The sequence below is a fragment of the Miscanthus floridulus genome, chromosome 5 (assembly GCF_019320115.1).
Source record: "Miscanthus floridulus cultivar M001 chromosome 5, ASM1932011v1, whole genome shotgun sequence".
NCBI lineage: Eukaryota > Viridiplantae > Streptophyta > Magnoliopsida > Poales > Poaceae > Miscanthus > Miscanthus floridulus.
This window is the reverse complement of record NC_089584.1, coordinates 20732156-20752410: the sequence shown is the minus strand read 5'-3', so window position 1 is coordinate 20752410 and position 20255 is coordinate 20732156. Positions and strand designations below refer to the sequence as shown.

Sequence of the window (20255 nt, the reverse complement as noted above, 5' to 3'; positions counted from 1 at the left end):
AGATGAAACTTTTTTGGCACGATTATCAACTCTCTATGAGTCATCATGAAATTAAATGTCTATGAAATCATAGAATGAAACTTTCCATTGAGATATTCCATCTATGTTTAATTTCATTCTATATGACATAAAATTCTTGAAAATAATGGCATGAAACTCCCCACTAAGACGGCAGTCACAATTATTGAGAATATGTTCCATACTTACCAAGTCAAGTAGTTACACATCAATATTGTGTTTAGTTGTCACACTAATTAATGCCCATAGTTTTCTTCTCTCTCTTCATTAACAACGATGCTACATCAACTTTTGCTTAGTTGTTACGCTAATTAATGGTCATAGAACGATCTGGTTTCTAGGTTGGGAGTACCCAAGGCTAGTCCTTAGTGTTAGCTTCCTTTACATTTAATAGGTTGCTACATAAGCATTTTTATTATGTGGTCGTAATTTTAAGAAGAGAGAAGATATGAGTTTAATGGTGATGAAACTCTCTTGGCTCGGTTTCCATCTCTAGAGGAGTCATAGAACTAAATGTTCGTGAAACAAAAACGAGTCATGGAATTAAATGTTCATGAAACAAAAACGAGTTATAGAATTAAATGTTTATGAAACAAAAAGAATAAACGATTTGAGAGTGACTGCTTCATCATGTTTCATTATTGCATTCTACATTTTTAGAAATGACGCTATAAAACTCTCCACTAAAATTAGCGTAAGCAGTTTGTGGTCAACTTAAAATGAAGTACCAATTAATTGCCCACTAGGTTTTTCCCCCAAATCCGTGAAAATCTATTGTGAGATGAATGCGTCGAAAATGTGCCTTTAAGTGACTTCTATGCAGCGCCGCAGTCGTATAGCTCGAGCACGAAGGAGGCGGGAGGACACGACCACATGGGAAGATGGGAGAGAGGCGCGGGAGCGTAGCTGGAGCAGGAGATCTAGGCAGAGAAGGAAACAAACGACCGGTTTCTCCCCAACGCAGCTCGGCTCGTTTCCTCACGCATCGGCCGATACAAGACTTCGTTTCTTTCTTAGGCCAGTCTCAGTTATAAGTTTTATGACGTTGTTTCCAAACCTGCCATGTCATATAGAATGAAATAAAATATGAATAAAACACTCGTTTTCAATGAAAAGTTTTATTCTATGGTTTTATAGACATTTAATTTTATGACTCATATTGAGTTGTAATCGTGCCATGAAACTCGCTTTTTCACTGGTTCTCTTAAAAATGTTGTGGCAACAAAGACAATACTTGTTCCATCCCAAATAAATTAAAATTTACAATCATGCTAAGTCATAACTATCTCAATTTTGTCTAACCTTATAGTAAAAATTATAGTAAAAGGTTATAACAACCATGATACCAAATAATTATACTAAAAATGTGAGAACGACTATGACCAAAGTTGGACCTTAGACTTGTGCTTTGATGTGGGACAGACGAGGGTTTTTTTAAACCTCAACCTAAAAATTCGCTCCTACGGGGTGTAAAGGACCTAAGGAGTGTTACTCGAGCCACCTAACCAACTTAGCTAGAGACCCTTTTGCATACCAAATAAGTATATTATAAAAACATATTTCATGGTAAACCTAACATTACTAACTTGATGTAATAATATTGGTGCTCTTTTCTATAAACTTTATCAAACTTAAATTAGTTTGACTTAGGACAACTCCATATGTTAAATTTGAAAAGGCATGAGCGGAGATAGGCTTATGCCATTGTGTATATATAGTAGAGTAGGGGCTGAAAAATAGGAGTATTTCTGGTGACAATAGACATATTCAACCAAGTTGGGAACCTATTCGGCCAAGTAGGGAATTTGTTTTAGAGGTACTACTGGAGTCACCTTTACTTATTTGGCAAAAAAAGCTACATAGAAAGTGACCTCTTCCTTTGCTGGTGGACACTGAAAATGAAGCAATTTACTGGTGGACATGTTTGGTTGTTGTCAAATTGGCTCTGCTCCTGGACGACCATCCAATAAAATATTTATTTTCTTGCTCTGGACGAGAGGAAAGAGTGGTAAAATGCCATTTTTTCCTCCTTTCTTCTTACCCCTCTCCCTTTCTTTTCCCTTTTCCTTCCACTTTTGCAACCAGGTAACGGCAGCAGCGCCCATGGCCAGAGAGGCCGCACGGCGAGCTGGCCATTGCTCCCTAAACTCAAGCAGCGTAAGGCTTTTCTTAGACGAAAAAAGAATTATATTAAATTATATCTGGATACATCATCATGTTACAAGCACTCTAGAATACACTATAAATAAACATCATCATGTTACAAGCACTTTAGAATACACTACAATATCCAAAACTGATTTTTATCTAAAAATTATACCCACGCTGTGAATAGCTCCAAATCTGAAATCCAAACTTGTATGACGTTTCGTATGGATGACCGCATAGGCAAACACTCGGCAAAAGGCCTGAGAACATATGCCCAACGAACGACGACCAACATTCCTGCAGACGGAGTTGAGAAGCTTCTTCTTTCTTGTGTCTTCTTTCTTCTTTCTGCCACCGAAGAATCAGGAAGACTCATCTGCAACTTATTCTCCCTAGTCCTTCATCGTGGCCAGATCTAACCACAACAAAATGGATATGAGATCAGAGAAAATTATAATATGGCGGCGACATCATCTCGGCCTTGATATCACCGTCCAGAAAGAAAACACTAGTAGAGAAACGGGCTTTACTCCCGGTTGGGAAACACTTTCAGTCCCGGTTTCTCAACCGGAAGCACGAATCCGGGACTAAAGGGCCCATCCTTTAGTCCCGGTTGGTAAGACCAACCAGGACTAAAGAGGCCTGCCGGCCTGGCCACGTGGGGCGGCCCTTTAGTCCGGTTGGTATTACCAACCGAGACTAAAGGTTTCCTTTTTTTCTTTTTGTTTCTATTTTTAATTGATGATTCGTTTTGGTTTTTGAATACGCATTCTACGCTGGGTAGTAATATATGTATTCTACACGTTTATAATGTTCGAACATTTTATACAAACTAAAGTATGAAACTAACGTATATATTACATGCATATACATATATTGTACGTTATTTTATGTACATATAATATGATATATATATAGTATATGATATATATATATATATATATAATATATATATATTACAAATAAAGCTGCATTGTATATTCTATCATATCCTTGGGATAACAAATTCACTCATCTAGTTTGGCTTCCATGTTTTCGTTGACGTCATTATAGAACTCGCCGACGGGGTTGAGGACCTGGTCATTAAGAAATCCTGCTATGGTCCTCTGAATTGCTTTCAGTTGGTCACGTCGTATGACTTTTTCCTTCAACCATAGAGTCTTCAATAAAGTTAAAGGAAAAGTATTAATATATATATATGTGTGGTGTTGGTCACGTGATTACTTATATATATGAGCAACAAAAGAAATTGTGAATATTATGAATATATTTATATAACGTACTTTGAGGATCTCTTCAGGAGTTCTTTTTACGTACGCCATGATGAACTCGCAAACATAGTATCCGCAGTAGTTGTTCCCCTGTTTCTTCGCCTCAGAACCCACTTTTACGAGAAAAAAGATCCAGTGAATGAAAGCATGCATGGTGTTAATTGAATTATATATATAATATATATAGGTACTTACTTTGTGTGCGATTACATCCAGTGGCGCTTTGCAATGTTTCATGTGGTGTTCCTCAATTGAAACTTTTCCAAACACTGCACCCAATAAAACAAAAAATTAATTTGGCCTTTAATAATTGTTACAGTTAAGAGATCGGGGTATATATAGTTGCTAGAGAGATCAAATTACCCTTGGATAATATCTATCATGTCTTGGTACTCTGTTTGCTCTTTTCTTAACGAGTCTAAGATGCTCAAGCGACTATTGGCCATATCGAAGACCATCAATATCTAGTGATTGCTGCATATGTTTTTATATACAAATATGATCGACATTAACTAGAGTCAACATATATATATGTGGGAGATAGCTTAGTTAGTAAGCAAATAATTGAACAAATATCCATATGATTGACATTAATTATTTAACACTCACTTGAAGTTGTAGGGGAAGAGTATGTTCTTGTTTTGTTGGTTCACTAAGAACCTCATGAGATTTTTCTTGAGTTCAGCTTTCCATTGAGGCGGGGGTTAGGGTGTTTGAATACGACATTTGGATCAATGAAACCAATATCATTATCCTTTCTCTTTCTGAGTTCTGTCATCTCATATCTGCATATATAAAAATATAGTGTGAGGATATATAATTTATATATACATGTAGCTTTATATATATACACTTTAATAGTAGAAAATAATCACACTTACAAACAATAGCAGCTAATGAGACTTTTGTCGAGAGAGTCCAGGTGGCATAGTTGGTGTAATTCTACAAACTCGACATATATAATGTCATCGCCACGGAAGTAATGTTGGTTTCTAACTCTGACAGGAACAAAGGCCTCTCCCCGTTCATACGCCGCCATGTACCACTTGTTTAGCAGGTACATTTGCGTACCTAGATCACCTAAGGCCTCAGGGTTGCATAGACTCTTTCCATGTTCAAATTTCTTCCAAGGATCCACTTTCAGAGCAGATGGTCCTTCAGCGAGCACTTGGGCAAGGTCCAAACCAGTTTCCTCGTAAAACCGAGCTAGCTCCTCAAAATCGACGTCTAAGTCTAAGTTCGAACCATATTCATTACGAACGATAAGAGGGGGGACTGATTGTTGCGATTGTTGTTCGAGTTGTGCAACACCTTTCCCTGGTCTAGTCTTTTTCTGCGCCGCCTCAAATGACTTGGTGAGAGAGCGGTCGTAGTCATAGTGATTTTAATGTCAAAGAGGACTATGAGAGGCTGTGAGATGCTTAGACTTGTTCCTGAGAGGGTACAAACAACGAGTTGTTGCCTTCTGTTAAGGTACTCTCTCGGGTTAAATGATTGCATGTTTAGCTAATTTCCTTTGTCTGCTGGTTTAGGTCCCTTCATGTTTTTTTGCAGTAAGGTTCCTTCATAATTGTTTGCATGCCTTTCAAAAAAAATCATGACACTGTGGATTCAGTTTTTATGATAGTACTTCCATTCTTGTACTTAAGTTCCTTCATGATTTTTTTGTTTGCGATTTGGTTCCTTCATGATTGTTTGCATGCCTTTAAAAAAAATCCAAATACTGCGAATTCAGTTTTTATGATAGTACTTCCATTCTTGTATTGTGCTAAATTCAATTTTTGAATTTATGAAAGGGAATGCTACCAACATGGCACTTTGAGAGGATGTAGGTTGGCGGTGGATGCCGTGGTGCTGGACTTGGAGAAAAGAAAACAGATTCTACAATGAAATATGTCAACCTCCTTTGTGGTTTCTTCTCTGTTGTAACATGCATTCCATGAAACCTGAAGCTGGCAACCAGTTTGTCCCCCATCTTATATGAGCCGTGACCAGTGATTGCTCATGAAATTGGTTAGATCAATGGGCTGCTAGCTTTCATGATATTTGTAGGGACTTTGATGCTTTTTTGAGGGACCTGCAAGCCGTGATGGACCTCAAATCAACAACGCGTTCTCGTCGTCAATCTCATGGAGATCCATGTCGGTCCATGACGATGATTCATCGCTGGCTACATCAGCCTCCGTGATAGTAGATCCGATCTTGAAACCACATCCGAGGTCGTCTTCACCAATAACTCACCGCCCGCCAGGTGCTCATCGTCAACGTCGACCAGATAATGCCATACTCGGCCGACCAGACGCTCCGTCTAAAGCTAAGTCACGCTTTAATATTCTTCTAAATATTCTCCAATCTCCGTATATCGCCATAATGTTTCTCCGAGTTGTTTTCTCCATATTTGCTCTCCAAACGATTTTTCGAACCCTCGAACAGTCCTGTTGATGCTCGGACGCCTCTAGAGACGGCCCTATCTCCGGATCCTCCCGACACGTGCACGAGCGTCTGCCCTCTGCGTTATGGGTGGTCAGCAGCGGCTCCTTAGCGGCGCTTGTTCCTCCTACACGTGCACGAGCTCCACGCTCCGCGTTATGGTTAATGGGTTAGCTAGGGCTGGAGACTCAGCTACACACTAACTATTCAGGCGGTTTATATAAAATATAAATATATCTTCATGCCAACTGATCGCCACTACATATGTTGTTTCATCACCATTGCTGATTTTTCTCTAGAGTTCATTTATGTTTACATCATGTACTACCCGTTCTACGTGTTTGTATTGCAGGATCATCGTCCAGGTGATCAGACCACCTAGTGCTCGGACTTCTCCACCGATCAACTGGTCGGACCGCTTGGTTCATGGACTCCGTCGCCGACCAGTTGATCGAACTGTTCGTCGGTCGCTTCTACTCAATGCTCACTACACCGCCGACCAGTTGACCAGACTATTCGTCGCTCGTGCTTCATCACCAGCTACGCCGATTACTCCTCGACGCACGGATACTTTGTGCTCGAGGACTAAGTGGGCACACTTCACCGCACGGACGTCGTCAGCTACATCGGTGCTCGGACATCGTCAGCGATGCTGGGGACTCCTCGCTCCTCGGTGCTCGGTCATCGCTAGCGATGCCGGAGACTCCTCGCTTCTCGGTGCTCGGACATCACCAGCGATGTCGGGAACTCCTCACTCCTCGGTGCTTGGTCATCACCAGCGACGCCGGGGACTCCTCGCTCCACGGTGCTCGGACATCGCCGCCTACGCCGGGGACTCCTCGCTTCTCGGTGCTTGGTCATCGCTAGTGACGCCAGGGACTCCTCGCTCCTCGGTGCTCGGTCATCATCAGTGACGCTGAGGACTCCCCGCTCCTCAGCTCTCGGTCATCGCCAGCGACGCCGGGGACTCCTCGGTGCTCGGACATCGTCGCCTACGCCGGGGACTCCTCGCTCCTCGGTGCTCGATCATCGCCAGCAATGCCGGAGACTCCTCGCTCCTCGGTGCTCGGTCATCGCCAGCGATGTCGGAGACTCCTCGCTCCTCGGTGCTCGGTCATCGCCAACGACGCCGAGGACTCCTCGCTCCTCGGTGCTCGGTCATCGCCAGTGATGTCGGGGACTCCTCGATCCTCGGTGCTCGGGCATCGCCAGCTTCGCCGGGGACTCCTCGATGCTCGGACATCGCCGCCTATGTTGAGGACTCCTCAGTGCTCAGTCATCGTCGGCGACGCCGGGGACTCCTCGCTCCTCGGTGCTCGGACATCGCCAGTGACGCCGGGGACTCCTCGCTCTTCAGTGCTCGGACATCGCCAGCGACGCCAGGGACTCCCTTGCTGCTCGAATCTTGCTACGTCTCGTCGGTGTGCTATCAAGCTACTCCATGCTGTTCGGATCAGGGTGCTGATCTTGGGCAGCACGTCTAGGGTCTTGATACGTGCATGTCAGACGACGTCGGCAAGCTTTTAGACTTCTTTTTCTTTGACCCTGCTACAAGATTCATTCTTCATCTTCCAGCAGGCTCGGGGACTAAGTGAGCACACTTTACCTTGCGGTGAATGTGCTTGTTCTCATCTCGAGGCTACGCCCGGGGACTGGCTGCCTGCTCGGCTGGTCTTCTACTTTCTGACCCTAGCACCACGCGACTACGTCACCTATTGTCAGGCTCAGGGACTAGCTGTGGGGGTATGGCCCCCGGTATCCACAAGACAAGACATGGGCCGCACCATCAGAGATGGCCCCGCCCACAAGATCAAGGCGTGCACGGCGCTGCTCGGCGTGCACCGTAAGACATTGTATAGTATCAAATAGGATACTTTACTTGTAACCCTGCCTCTCCAGACTATATAAGGAGAGACAGGGGTCCCCTAGTGGACACGATCTATCTACTACAGATCAATACAATACACCAAAGACACAGGACGTAGGGTATTACGTCGATCAGACGGCTCGAACCTGTCTAAATCGCTGTCTCTGCGCCTTGTGTCACCATCTGGTTCCTGATCACGCGCACCCCCACCGATAAATCTACCATCGCGGGATACCCCTCGGTGGACTGCCGACGATATTCTGTCGACACCAGCCGTAACCAGAAGATGGTTGTGATGAAATTGGTTAGATTAATGGCCTGCTAGACGTGACTAGAACATGGCTGAAGCAAAAGGCTGACAATCTGTAATAACCATTGATCACGTATAATATATTGATTTAGATTTACCATATTTTTCAAATTCGTAATAATAGGTTGTTTACCAAGTTTGATGAATAAATGTTTAATATGTGTTACCCTAGATATTGCCGTAGCGTTAATATGAGCAATATAGTTGTAGTAGTGTTGGGAACTTCTTCTTAGGCACGTAAACTTGCTTCACAGGCGACCAGACTTCATCGAATCAGCACTTTTCTTTGTGTACTACTTTGTCATAAGTCGATCATAAGTCGGTCAAAACTCTAATTGCTCACACATTTGTCTTTATACGAGAGCGCAGGCCAACAAAGTCAAATCAACAAAATATTTGCCAATTTCTAGATTGTTTTAAGTATTTCTAGTAGCGTTAAATGTAAAAATGGCCAAAACGGTATCTGTGGTGTAAAAACAGTTACTCTACAAGGCACCATGCTACACATTCCCACAAAACAAATGTTGCATTCAGTTGTATATATTGACATTATCAAGTGTAAAGCCACCGAGAGTCACTATGCTAAAATGTGTTTACAGCAAAACAAAAGTGATTATAATTACAAAAATATAGGCAAAGAAGTAAGGATCACAGGTGCTCCATCCAGGCTCTATTATATTCATTCATGCGCTAAAACAGGGGAATTCATTGCCACAGAACATCGCTAGTATCGGAACAACGTCGATGAAGGCGTGTAGGTTCACCATTACCTGGTAGGCACTGCATTTTTTCTTGCATAAAAACAACAGGTATTATTTACAGCATCGCAATGACATTAGTTTCTGCGTCAGTAGGTCATTTCTTAGAACATTAGATTTTTCATTGGGTTAAAATCCATCCTCACATGTACATAAATAACAAAGGATTGTATCTAATCAGTTAATCAACATATCTAATCAGTTAATCAACATCCTATTGCAGTATTGCTTATACCAATTTTAAACTATTCAATCAATCTATTCTAACAGATAAGCAGGCAAGCAGCAGTCGAGTTTTTTGAACAGATAAGCAGCAAATATAAGGTCATGTAGGCCACAAAAATTGGGTAATGACTCAATGGACTTCACAGCTGACTGATGTTGGTCCATTTCAAGATAGGCCTGCCCCAGATTCCTATAAGCAAAACCTAACCCAAAGTGCCGTGGTCCAAAGCAACTCTTCAACTTATCAACCGCTCTCTCCAGATAAGGAACAGACTCATCAGCTTTTTGAGTACTATGCAGGAGGAGCCACCCCATCCTTGCCGACAGCCGCCACCTCCTTAGGCACCCCCTCGCACCGCGCGGGTGCCAGGTAGTCGACGATCTCCGCGGCGGCACCGAGCGACTCGAGCACGTCGCTGAGGCTACCGGCGCGGGCGGCCGCGGCTCCGGCGAGGCGGAGCGCGCGCGCGACGGGGAGCGACCACCCGCCGTGGGACGCCTGCAGTGGCGCGAGCGCCTTGAGGGCGAGGCCGAGGTCCTCCTGGTGGTCTCCCTTGGACTCGTGCAGCTCCGCAGCCTCCAGAAGCGCGAGGCCGCGGGCTCGGCCGTCGACGCCGCATCTGGCGCGGGGGGAGGAGGAGGGCCCGGGGCTATGGTTTGAGTGGAGAAGGGGAGGAGGCGGGGACCCGGGCGCGGGGCTGGGGAGGCGAAGGGTGAAGCGGCGGGAGCGGGAGCAGGGGACGGTAGCGGAGGGGCCTGGAGAGGCAGGCGAAGAGGAGGGATTTCGGCAGCCGCCGCATCGCTCGCCGGGGTTTACAGGTTGGGGCCGCAGTGGCTGAATTTTTTATTTCACAGGTAGCAGCTAGGCTCCGAGATCTACGACCTCGAGCACGACGCCAAGATCTACAGCCTCGAGATCTTATTCACGTCGGCGTTAGGTATCGCTGGCCTTGCCGCTGAGGTCAGGTCCATAAACAAAAATTATCAGTGAATATTAAAAAAAGCTGAAAAATAAAAAATTCGGATCTTGGAACACTAGAGCTATATAACAGCTGGGTCGCATTGGAAAAGCCACACGCCACGGTTCAGTAAAAACCGCCAAACAGCAAGCTAGCTATTCCAGCCAAAGTGTTGCAGAGCCATGGCTGAAGTGCTGCAGGAAGAAGTGCAGGTGCAACAACAGCATGGCCTCCATGAACAGCTGCGCGAATCACCTCCACAAGCAGCACTGATCTGCTACTACTCTCTTCTGCTGGCTTGCCCTGTAATTCTCCTCCTACTCATGCGCCGGCGCCGCTGTGCGACGTCGTCGGCAGGGGTCGTCACGGCCAGAGCCAAGGATGGCAACGGGGACCCGATACCCGATACCCGACGGGTATTTGATCCATTAGGGGACGGGGATGGGATCATATCTTTACCCGCGGGCATCTAAATGGGCAAGAATCCATACCCGACGGGCATAGCGGGTACGGGAACGTTCCCTGTTTACCCGTACCCGTTACCCGTTGGGGAACCCGACTATTTGAGCTGTCATGCGAGTATTAGGCCCAAAGAAGCTCAACATAGATATTTTGGTCCAAATCTGAACAGTCATATATATAATTTGTGTGTTCTAGGAACCCTCGTTCAATTTTTCCTCACCATCTCCGCCAGCAGCACAAGCACGCCTGTCTCACGAGCGCTCGTGCCCCTCGCTTCCTCAGTTCGGTCTCTCTGCCACCTTTGCTCGTCCTCCTCGCAACCTCGCTCCTTCTCCTCGGCATCTCCGAGACTCCGACACTTATACCCGGGTGAAGAAGAAACGTCTCCGATTGCAAAGCTGCGACCCCAAGTGTCCTTGTTTATTGGGTATGCAGTACCCGTCGGGTATCTGTTACCCGACCGATACCCGACGGGTACGGGGATGGGCAATAATCTATACCCGAAACAGTTAATGGGGATGGGTACGGGATAAATTCTCCGTAGCGGGGAAGAAAACGTTCCGACGATACCCGACGGGTATATACCCGTTGCCATCCTTAGCCAGAGCAAGGGAAGAAGAGCTGCTGAGAAGGCTCCCAGCGCCTCCGCGCAAGCTCCCCGTCATTGGTCACCTACACCTCGTAGGGCCCCTCCCGCACGTCTCCCTCCGCGACCTCGCCGCCGATCATAGCCGCGACGGCCTCATGCTCCTCCGCCTCGGCGCCGTCCCCACGCTCGTCGTCTCCTCCCCGCGCGCCGCGCAGGCCGTCCTGCGCACGCACGACCAGGTGTTCGCGTCCCGGGCCTACTCCCCCGTGGCTGACATCCTCTTCTACGGCTCCACCGATGTCGCCTTCGCGCCCTACGGCGAGCACTGGCGCCAAGTCAAGAAGATCTCCACAACGCACCTCCTCACCAACAAGAAGGTTCGGGCCTACCGTCAGGCTCGTGAGCGAGAGGTACTGTAGTAATATATAATCCCTAGATAACAATCTGTTATTAGTAAACAGCCAAAAAAAATTCTATATATATCTCTGTCATCATCAACTGTTGATTCAAACAGGTTCTTCAATCTCTTATCTCTGTCATCATCAACTGAAACTGCAACTGTTGATTCACTGTACTGGCATACTGCAACTGCACGCGTACATGAAAATCACAATACTATGTGACTTGTTCTGTATTTGATGTGCTGATTAAAACACAATAGTAAATCAATCACTTTGTTCTATATAAATTGTCACCTCACTCTACTAAACTCCGGTCAACCGCTCAATTGGCAGGTGAAGTTGGTGATGGCCAAGATTCGCGAGGCGGCGATCTCCGGCACGGCTGTCGAATTGAGCGACCTTCTCAGCTCCTTCGCCAACGACATAGTGTGTCACGCTGTGTCAGGCGAGTATTTCAGGGAGGAAGGCCGTAACAAGCTCTTCCGAGAGCTGGCTGAGGCGAACTCGTCGCTCATAGGTGGCTTCAACCTCGAGGACTACTTCCCCGTCTTGGTGAAGCTGGACATGGTCAAGAGGATGGTATGCGCTAAGGCTCAGAAGGTGAACAAGGGATGGAACGAGCTTCTTGATAAGCTCATTGATGACCATGCAAATGCAGCAAGGTCGGAGTCACAGCATGTCGACAAGGAAAGTGACTTCATTGATTTGTTGCTCTCTGTCCAGCAAGAGTACAAGCTCACGAGGGACCATATTAAGGCACAACTGGTGGTATGGCATTTAAATAAATTGCGCACATAGCCATTTTTTTTAGCAAGCACAATAATGCTAGCTAGTGTTCTAAATAAGGTCCACTACTGATTGTTATGTACTTATGTATCCACTTATATGTAGGTCATGTTCCAAGCTGGCATTGATACATCATTCATAGTGTTGGAATATGCTATGATTAAGCTCATGCAGAACCCCAACGTCATGACCAAGCTCCAAAACGAGCTGAGGATGACTATACCGAAGGGGAAAGAAATTGTTACTGAAGACGATCTGAATGGCATGTCCTACCTAAAGGCGGTCATCAAAGAGACACTCCGACTCCATGGACCAGCTCCTCTCCTTGTGCCGCACCTCTCCATGGCCGAATGTAACATAGAGGGCTACACAATACCGTCTGGAACGCGTGTCATCGTGAATGCTTGGGCTCTTGCTAGGGATCCAACCTACTGGGAGAGTGCTGAGAGGTTCATGCCTGAGCGGTTCTTGGAAGGTGGCAGTGCCATGACCATGGACTATAGGGGACACGATTTCCTCTACTTGCCATTTGGGGCTGGGCGAAGGATTTGCCCAGGAATAAGCTTTGCGATTTCTGCTATAGAGATCATGCTAGCAAACCTGGTGTACCACTTCAACTGGGAGCTACCACCAGAATTGAAGAAAAGTGGCATTGATATGACAGAATCATTTGGGGTCACAGTGCACCGAACAGAGAAGCTTCTCCTTGTACCTGTATTGCCTCAGAACTAGTTAAGTATTTGGTATTCTTGTGTGCCTAGAAGATAGCGCGTAATGCCTATCATGACAGCAGTAGCTCATATGTGAGTATTGGACTTGTTAATCAGAAGTGTTTGCTGAATAAATAAAGCATCGTTTGTTCATGAAAATTCATTGTGCACTTCCTCAAAAAAATAAAATTGTGGCTCATAATGTACGCAATTATTTGGATTGGCTACATTCTGTTGCGGCGAATGCAATGAGCCCCTCAGGCCTCCGATATTCCAGGTTAATTCATTTGACAAAAGAACGTTTTGTTAGTTGATCTCCACCAATAGGCCCAACGATCTATTGAGCCCTTGCCTCTGCGTCCTGATCGGGGATGCCCAACCCTAATAAGTTGGTGGACCCTGTCGCACAGCACATATAAAGATAGGTGGGGATCACGGCTCGAGTGACGAGGTTGGTCTGAGCCGCCATGATCCCACTGATAGAAACCCTAATCCGATCTACAGTGTGCTGCCAGTGACGGGATGTCCCACCACACCGCCGTCGCCTCTGCAGGGTCTCCACCGGTCCACTGGATCGCCACCTCGCTTCTCACCACCGTGCCGAGCACCGGCGTCCGCGAGGTGGCATCCAGGGCGAACTTGCGTCTACGTTGCTGCGGCCCAACTACGCTAAGGCGAGGAGCCTTACCCAGATCTACGGTTACACAGAAAGGTACACCTAGTGTTCTGGAATAAAAATGCATGTGTTCTGACGCAAGTCTTTGCATCGTGTTTCCTTCTAGTGTCCCGAGGGGCACATGATCTGCTCGCCCTGCCGCGGCGATCTGCCGGAAGAGAAGTGCACGTTCGGCTACTCTGTCCAATGTACCGCCGGCAACCTTGCGCGAAGCCTCAGCATGGAGCACGCCGTCGAATCCATCCTCGTTGACTGCCACTACGCCGAGAACGGGTGCACCGAGAACACCGCCTACTACTATCATGTCAAGCACCGGTTGATGTGTCTGCACGCACCGTGCGAGTGCCCAGAGCCTGGTTGCGACTTCGCCGGGAAGAGGGGGGAGCTCCTGGACCACCTCACCGCCGTCGCCGGCCATCACAAGTGGCCGTCGACGACGTTCCAGTACTGGGTGCCCTTTGATATTCGCATCGTCGAACCGGGCACGCATGTTCTCCGCTGCAAGAACGACGGGCAGCTTTTCCTCGTGAGCTAGAGTGCAATCGGCGGCGGAGACACCTGGGTTTGCCGTCTCCCTCGTCTCCGTTGAGCACCTTAAGCCCACCGCCACCGGATTCCAGGGCTCGGTGTCTTTCTCGATCGTGCTCTACGCGCTATCGCGGCACTTCGACATGGGAGCTACGGCCCCTGAGGTCCTATGGTTCTCGGCGCCCCATCTGTGTTTTTGTGCCCAACAAGGTATCGGACGGACCGGACGACGCTGGCATAGTGCTCACGGTCAACATCGCATGTGTATTGATGCTGTTGATGAAGAAGACGACCTGGACCATAATAGCTACGTTGAGAGCGATGAGGATATGGCAATGAGTGACGAGGTAAATTCAACCCACCAATATAGCTCAACTAATGAAATAAACCCTAGGTATAAAATATCAACACTCCAATCTCCTCCTCTAGCCAGACCCCTCCAAAACTCCTTCCCCACCCAATCATAGCTTAGGCATGTCCAAGTACTCCTCCCCCTCCTGCACCCTCTTAGAGCAAGGCTAATAATACAACCGGTTTGCTGGCTGTAAGGTTTCTTTTAGTCTTCTCTTAGCCCACTCATATAGTAGTTAGCTCTTTACAGTTAATACATGACCCACTTGTCTTTCTCACAGACTTTCTTGGTTCTTATGCCCAAGCCGGCTGTAAGCTTACAGCCCGCTTCTCATCTCTCTCCTCCCCTCTCTCCTCCACCTCAGCATTTAGTCAGCTTATACTCGCTCTTAGTGAGACACTGCACGTGGTGCCCGACAAGATCCTTTTCGAGCAGCTGTATCATGATCTCCTGAGTCCTTGGTTTGGTTAGTCCAAATTGAGATCGATCTGCTGTATCATGTCATGCCTTGCACGTCTTGTGCATTGCCTTACACGAGAACGAGAGCCTATAAATTGATTGATACTCAACGCCTTCTCATATTCTTTCAGTTTGACGAGCAGTAATTAGCCAAGTAATCATGCATGCATGCACTTAATTTGATGTAACCTTTCCATCTACCGCGCGCATGCACATCTCAGTTACTTATAAAAGTATATATCTGGAAGACTGGAACCAGTGGCGAGATAATAGCCTATTATTATTGCTAGTAGTAGTGGGGTGGATTGTTTTTTTTTTCTCTCTCTCTCTCCTTTTTTGGTTCGTCGAGATGGAGAAGAACGACGGCAGCAGCAGCAGCAAGGGTATATGGGAGATGTTCAGGAACAAGGAGAGAGCAGCGCCAAGAGGATCAAGTGCAGCATAGAGGAGGCGGCATTCTGTTGCGGCGAATGCAATGAGCCCCTCAGGCCTCCGATATTCCAGGTTAATTCATTTGACAAAAGAACGTTTTGTTGATGGATCAACTTGGCAATGGCTTGGTGTTCTGGAATAAAAATGCATGTGTTCTGACGCAAGTCTTTGCATCGTGTTTCCTTCTAGTGTCCCGAGGGGCACATGATCTGCTCGCCCTGCCGCGGCGATCTGCCGGAAGAGAAGTGCACGTTCGGCTACTCTGTCCGATGTACCGCTGGCAACCTCGCGCGAAGCCTCAGCGTGGAGCACGCCGTCGAATCCATCCTCGTTGACTGCCACTACGCCAAGAACGGGTGCACCGAGAACACCGCCTACTACTATCATGTCAAGCACCGGTTGATGTGTCCGCACGCACCGTGCGAGTGCCCGGAGCCTGGCTGCGACTTAGCCGGGAAGAGGGGGGAGCTCCTGGACCACCTCACCGCCGTCGCCGGCCATCACAAGTGGCCGTCGACGACGTTCCAGTACTGGGTGCCCTTTGATCTTCGCATCGTCGAACCGGGCACGCATGTTCTCCGCTGCAAGAACGACGGGCAGCTTTTCCTCGTGAGCTAGAGTGCAATCGGCGGCGGAGACACCTGGGTTTGCCGTCTCCCTCGTCTCCGTTGAGCACCTTAAGCCCACCGCCACCGGATTCCAGGGCTCGGTGTCTTTCTCGATCGTGCTCTACGCGCTATCGCGGCACTTCGACATGGGAGCTACGGCCCCTGAGGTCCTATGGTTCTCGGCGCCCCATCTGTGTTTTTGTGCCCAACAAGGTATCGGACGGACCGGACGACGCTGGCATAGTGCTCACGGTCAACATCGCATGTGTATTGATGCTGTTGATGAAGAAGACGACCTGGACCATAATAGCTACGTTGAGAGCGATGAGGATATGGCAATGAGTGACGAGGTAAATTCAACCCACCAATATAGCTCAACTAATGAAATAAACCCTAGGTATAAAATATCAACACTCCAATCTCCTCCTCTAGCCAGACCCCTCCAAAACTCCTTCCCCACCCAATCATAGCTTAGGCATGTCCAAGTACTCCTCCCCCTCCTGCACCCTCTTAGAGCAAGGCTAATAATACAACCGGTTTGCTGGCTGTAAGGTTTCTTTTAGTCTTCTCTTAGCCCACTCATATAGTAGTTAGCTCTTTACAGTTAATACATGACCCACTTGTCTTTCTCACAGACTTTCTTGGTTCTTATGCCCAAGCCGGCTGTAAGCTTACAGCCCGCTTCTCATCTCTCTCCTCCCCTCTCTCCTCCACCTCAGCATTTAGTCAGCTTACAGCCTGCTATACTCGCTCTTAGTGAGACACTGCACGTGGTGCCCGACAAGATCCTTTTCGAGCAGCTGTATCATGATCTCCTGAGTCCTTGGTTTGGTTAGTCCAAATTGAGATCGATCTGCTGTATCATGTCATGCCTTGCACGTCTTGTGCATTGCCTTACACGAGAACGAGAGCCTATAAATTGATTGATACTCAACGCCTTCTCATATTCTTTCAGTTTGACGAGCAGTAATTAGCCAAGTAATCATGCATGCATGCACTTAATTTGATGTAACCTTTCCATCTACCGCGCGCATGCACATCTCAGTTACTTATAAAAGTATATATCTGGAAGACTGGAACCAGTGGCGAGATAATAGCCTATTATTATTGCTAGTAGTAGTGGGGTGGATTGTTTTTTTTTTTCTCTCTCTCTCTCCTTTTTTGGTTCGTCGAGATGGAGAAGAACGACGGCAGCAGCAGCAGCAAGGGTATATGGGAGATGTTCAGGAACAAGGAGAGAGCAGCGCCAAGAGGATCAAGTGCAGCATAGAGGAGGCGGCATTCTGTTGCGGCGAATGCAATGAGCCCCTCAGGCCTCCGATATTCCAGGTTAATTCATTTGACAAAAGAACGTTTTGTTGATGGATCAACTTGGCAATGGCTTGGTGTTCTGGAATAAAAATGCATGTGTTCTGACGCAAGTCTTTGCATCGTGTTTCCTTCTAGTGTCCCGAGGGGCACATGATCTGCTCGCCCTGCCGCGGCGATCTGCCGGAAGAGAAGTGCACGTTCGGCTACTCTGTCCGATGTACCGCTGGCAACCTCGCGCGAAGCCTCAGCGTGGAGCACGCCGTCGAATCCATCCTCGTTGACTGCCACTACGCCGAGAATGGGTGCACCGAGAACACCGCCTACTACTATCATGTCAAGCACCGGTTGATGTGTCCGCACGCACCGTGCGAGTGCCCGGAGCCTGGCTGCGACTTAGCCGGGAAGAGGGGGGAGCTCCTGGACCACCTCACCGCCGTCGCCGGCCATCACAAGTGGCCGTCGACGACGTTCCAGTACTGGGTGCCCTTTGATCTTCGCATCGTCGAACCGGGCACGCATGTTCTCCGCTGCAAGAACGACGGGCAGCTTTTCCTCGTGAGCTAGAGTGCAAGCGGCGGCGGAGACACCTGGGTTTGCCGTCTCCCTCGTCTCCGTTGAGCACCTTAAGCCCACCGCCACCGGATTCCAGGGCTCGGTGTCTTTCTCGATCGTGCTCTACGCGCTATCGCGGCACTTCGACATGGGAGCTACGGCCCCTGAGGTCCTATGGTTCTCGGCGCCCCATCTGTGTTTTTGTGCCCAACAAGGTATCGGACGGACCGGACGACGCTGGCATAGTGCTCACGGTCAACATCGCATGTGTATTGATGCTGTTGATGAAGAAGACGACCTGGACCATAATAGCTACGTTGAGAGCGATGAGGATATGGCAATGAGTGACGAGGTAAATTCAACCCACCAATATAGCTCAACTAATGAAATAAACCCTAGGTATAAAATATCAACACTCCAATCTCCTCCTCTAGCCAGACCCCTCCAAAACTCCTTCCCCACCCAATCATAGCTTAGGCATGTCCAAGTACTCCTCCCCCTCCTGCACCCTCTTAGAGCAAGGCTAATAATACAACCGGTTTGCTGGCTGTAAGGTTTCTTTTAGTCTTCTCTTAGCCCACTCATATAGTAGTTAGCTCTTTACAGTTAATACATGACCCACTTGTCTTTCTCACAGACTTTCTTGGTTCTTATGCCCAAGCCGGCTGTAAGCTTACAGCCCGCTTCTCATCTCTCTCCTCCCCTCTCTCCTCCACCTTAGCATTTAGTCAGCTTACAGCCTGCTATTATACTCGCTCTTAGTGAGACACTGCACGTGGTGCCCGACAAGATCCTTTTCGAGCAGCTGTATCATGATCTCCTGAGTCCTTGGTTTGGTTAGTCCAAATTGAGATCGATCTGCTGTATCATGTCATGCCTTGCACGTCTTGTGCATTGCCTTACACGAGAACGAGAGCCTATAAATTGATTGATACTCAACGCCTTCTCATATTCTTTCAGTTTGACGAGCAGTAATTAGCCAAGTAATCATGCATGCATGCACTTAATTTGATGTAACCTTTCCATCTACCGCGCGCATGCACATCTCAGTTACTTATAAAAGTATATATCTGGAAGACTGGAACCAGTGGCGAGATAATAGCCTATTATTATTGCTAGTAGTAGTGGGGTGGATTGTTTTTTTTTTTCTCTCTCTCTCTCCTTTTTTGGTTCGTCGAGATGGAGAAGAACGACGGCAGCAGCAGCAGCAAGGGTATATGGGAGATGTTCAGGAACAAGGAGAGAGCAGCGCCAAGAGGATCAAGTGCAGCATAGAGGAGGCGGCATTCTGTTGCGGCGAATGCAATGAGCCCCTCAGGCCTCCGATATTCCAGGTTAATTCATTTGACAAAAGAACGTTTTGTTGATGGATCAACTTGGCAATGGCTTGGTGTTCTGGAATAAAAATGCATGTGTTCTGACGCAAGTCTTTGCATCGTGTTTCCTTCTAGTGTCCCGAGGGGCACATGATCTGCTCGCCCTGCCGCGGCGATCTGCCGGAAGAGAAGTGCACGTTCGGCTACTCTGTCCGATGTACCGCTGGCAACCTCGCGCGAAGCCTCAGCGTGGAGCACGCCGTCGAATCCATCCTCGTTGACTGCCACTACGCCGAGAACGGGTGCACCGAGAACACCGCCTACTACTATCATGTCAAGCACCGGTTGATGTGTCCGCACGCACCGTGCGAGTGCCCGGAGCCTGGCTGCGACTTAGCCGGGAAGAGGGGGGAGCTCCTGGACCACCTCACCGCCGTCGCCGGCCTTCACAAGTGGCCGTCGACGACGTTCCAGTACTGGGTGCCCTTTGATCTTCGCATCGTCGAACCGGGCACGCATGTTCTCCGCTGCAAGAACGACGGGCAGCTTTTCCTCGTGAGCTAGAGTGCAAGCGGCGGCGGAGACACCTGGGTTTGCCGTCTCCCTCGTCTCCGTTGAGCACCTTAAACCCACCGCCACCGGATTCCAGTGCTCGGTGTCTTTCTTGATCGTGCTCTACGCGCAATCGCGGCACTTCGACATGAGAGCTACGGCCCCTGAGGTCCTATGGTTCTCGGCGCCCCATCTGTGTTTTTGTGCCCAACAAGGTATCGGACGGACCGGACGACGCTGGCATAGTGCTCACGGTCAACATCGCATGTGTATTGATGCTGTTGATGAAGAAGACGACCTGGACGATAATAACTACGTTGAGAGCGATGAGGATATGGCAATGAGTGACGAGGATGACCGTGGTAATTCTTGATTACTCATCAGTAGACTTTTGTGGGATCTCCGTCTTGGACTCTTGGTGTTACATTTGGATATTTTGATCATTTAGTGGGTTGGCGTTGAGGTTGAGATGCTTTGTATCGCCGAAGCCATGATCTAGTTAGCTCGTACTATATATATGATTGTTTCAGTAATC

The 20255-nt window shown here is 47.9% G+C and overlaps 5 protein-coding genes across 5 annotated transcripts; all 5 read left to right on the top strand.

The window, feature by feature from the left end:
• Positions 1–10168: 10168 nt before the first annotated feature.
• On the top strand, positions 10169–13087 carry LOC136454368 (indole-2-monooxygenase-like). The gene is made up of 4 exons (XM_066454815.1): positions 10169–10370; positions 10993–11447; positions 11772–12206; positions 12330–13087. The coding sequence occupies exons 1-4, from the start codon at positions 10169–10171 to the stop codon at positions 12954–12956; spliced, it is 1719 nt and encodes a 572-aa protein (XP_066310912.1). The 3' UTR covers positions 12957–13087.
• Positions 13088–13731: 644 nt separating this feature from the next.
• Positions 13732–14145, top strand: LOC136454367 (putative E3 ubiquitin-protein ligase SINA-like 6). The gene has a single exon (XM_066454814.1). It carries the CDS (start codon positions 13732–13734, stop codon positions 14143–14145), a length of 414 nt encoding a protein of 137 aa, XP_066310911.1.
• Positions 14146–14398: 253 nt separating this feature from the next.
• LOC136454366 (putative E3 ubiquitin-protein ligase SINA-like 6) lies at positions 14399–15999 on the top strand. The gene is made up of 2 exons (XM_066454813.1): positions 14399–14485; positions 15571–15999. The coding sequence occupies exons 1-2, from the start codon at positions 14399–14401 to the stop codon at positions 15997–15999; spliced, it is 516 nt and encodes a 171-aa protein (XP_066310910.1).
• Positions 16000–16252: 253 nt separating this feature from the next.
• LOC136454365 (putative E3 ubiquitin-protein ligase SINA-like 6) lies at positions 16253–17864 on the top strand. The gene is made up of 2 exons (XM_066454812.1): positions 16253–16339; positions 17436–17864. The coding sequence occupies exons 1-2, from the start codon at positions 16253–16255 to the stop codon at positions 17862–17864; spliced, it is 516 nt and encodes a 171-aa protein (XP_066310909.1).
• A 1205-nt stretch (positions 17865–19069) lies between these two features.
• On the top strand, positions 19070–19732 carry LOC136454364 (E3 ubiquitin-protein ligase SINA-like 5). Its single transcript, XM_066454811.1, has 2 exons — positions 19070–19186; positions 19304–19732. The coding sequence occupies exons 1-2, from the start codon at positions 19070–19072 to the stop codon at positions 19730–19732; spliced, it is 546 nt and encodes a 181-aa protein (XP_066310908.1).
• Positions 19733–20255: the final 523 nt, after the last annotated feature.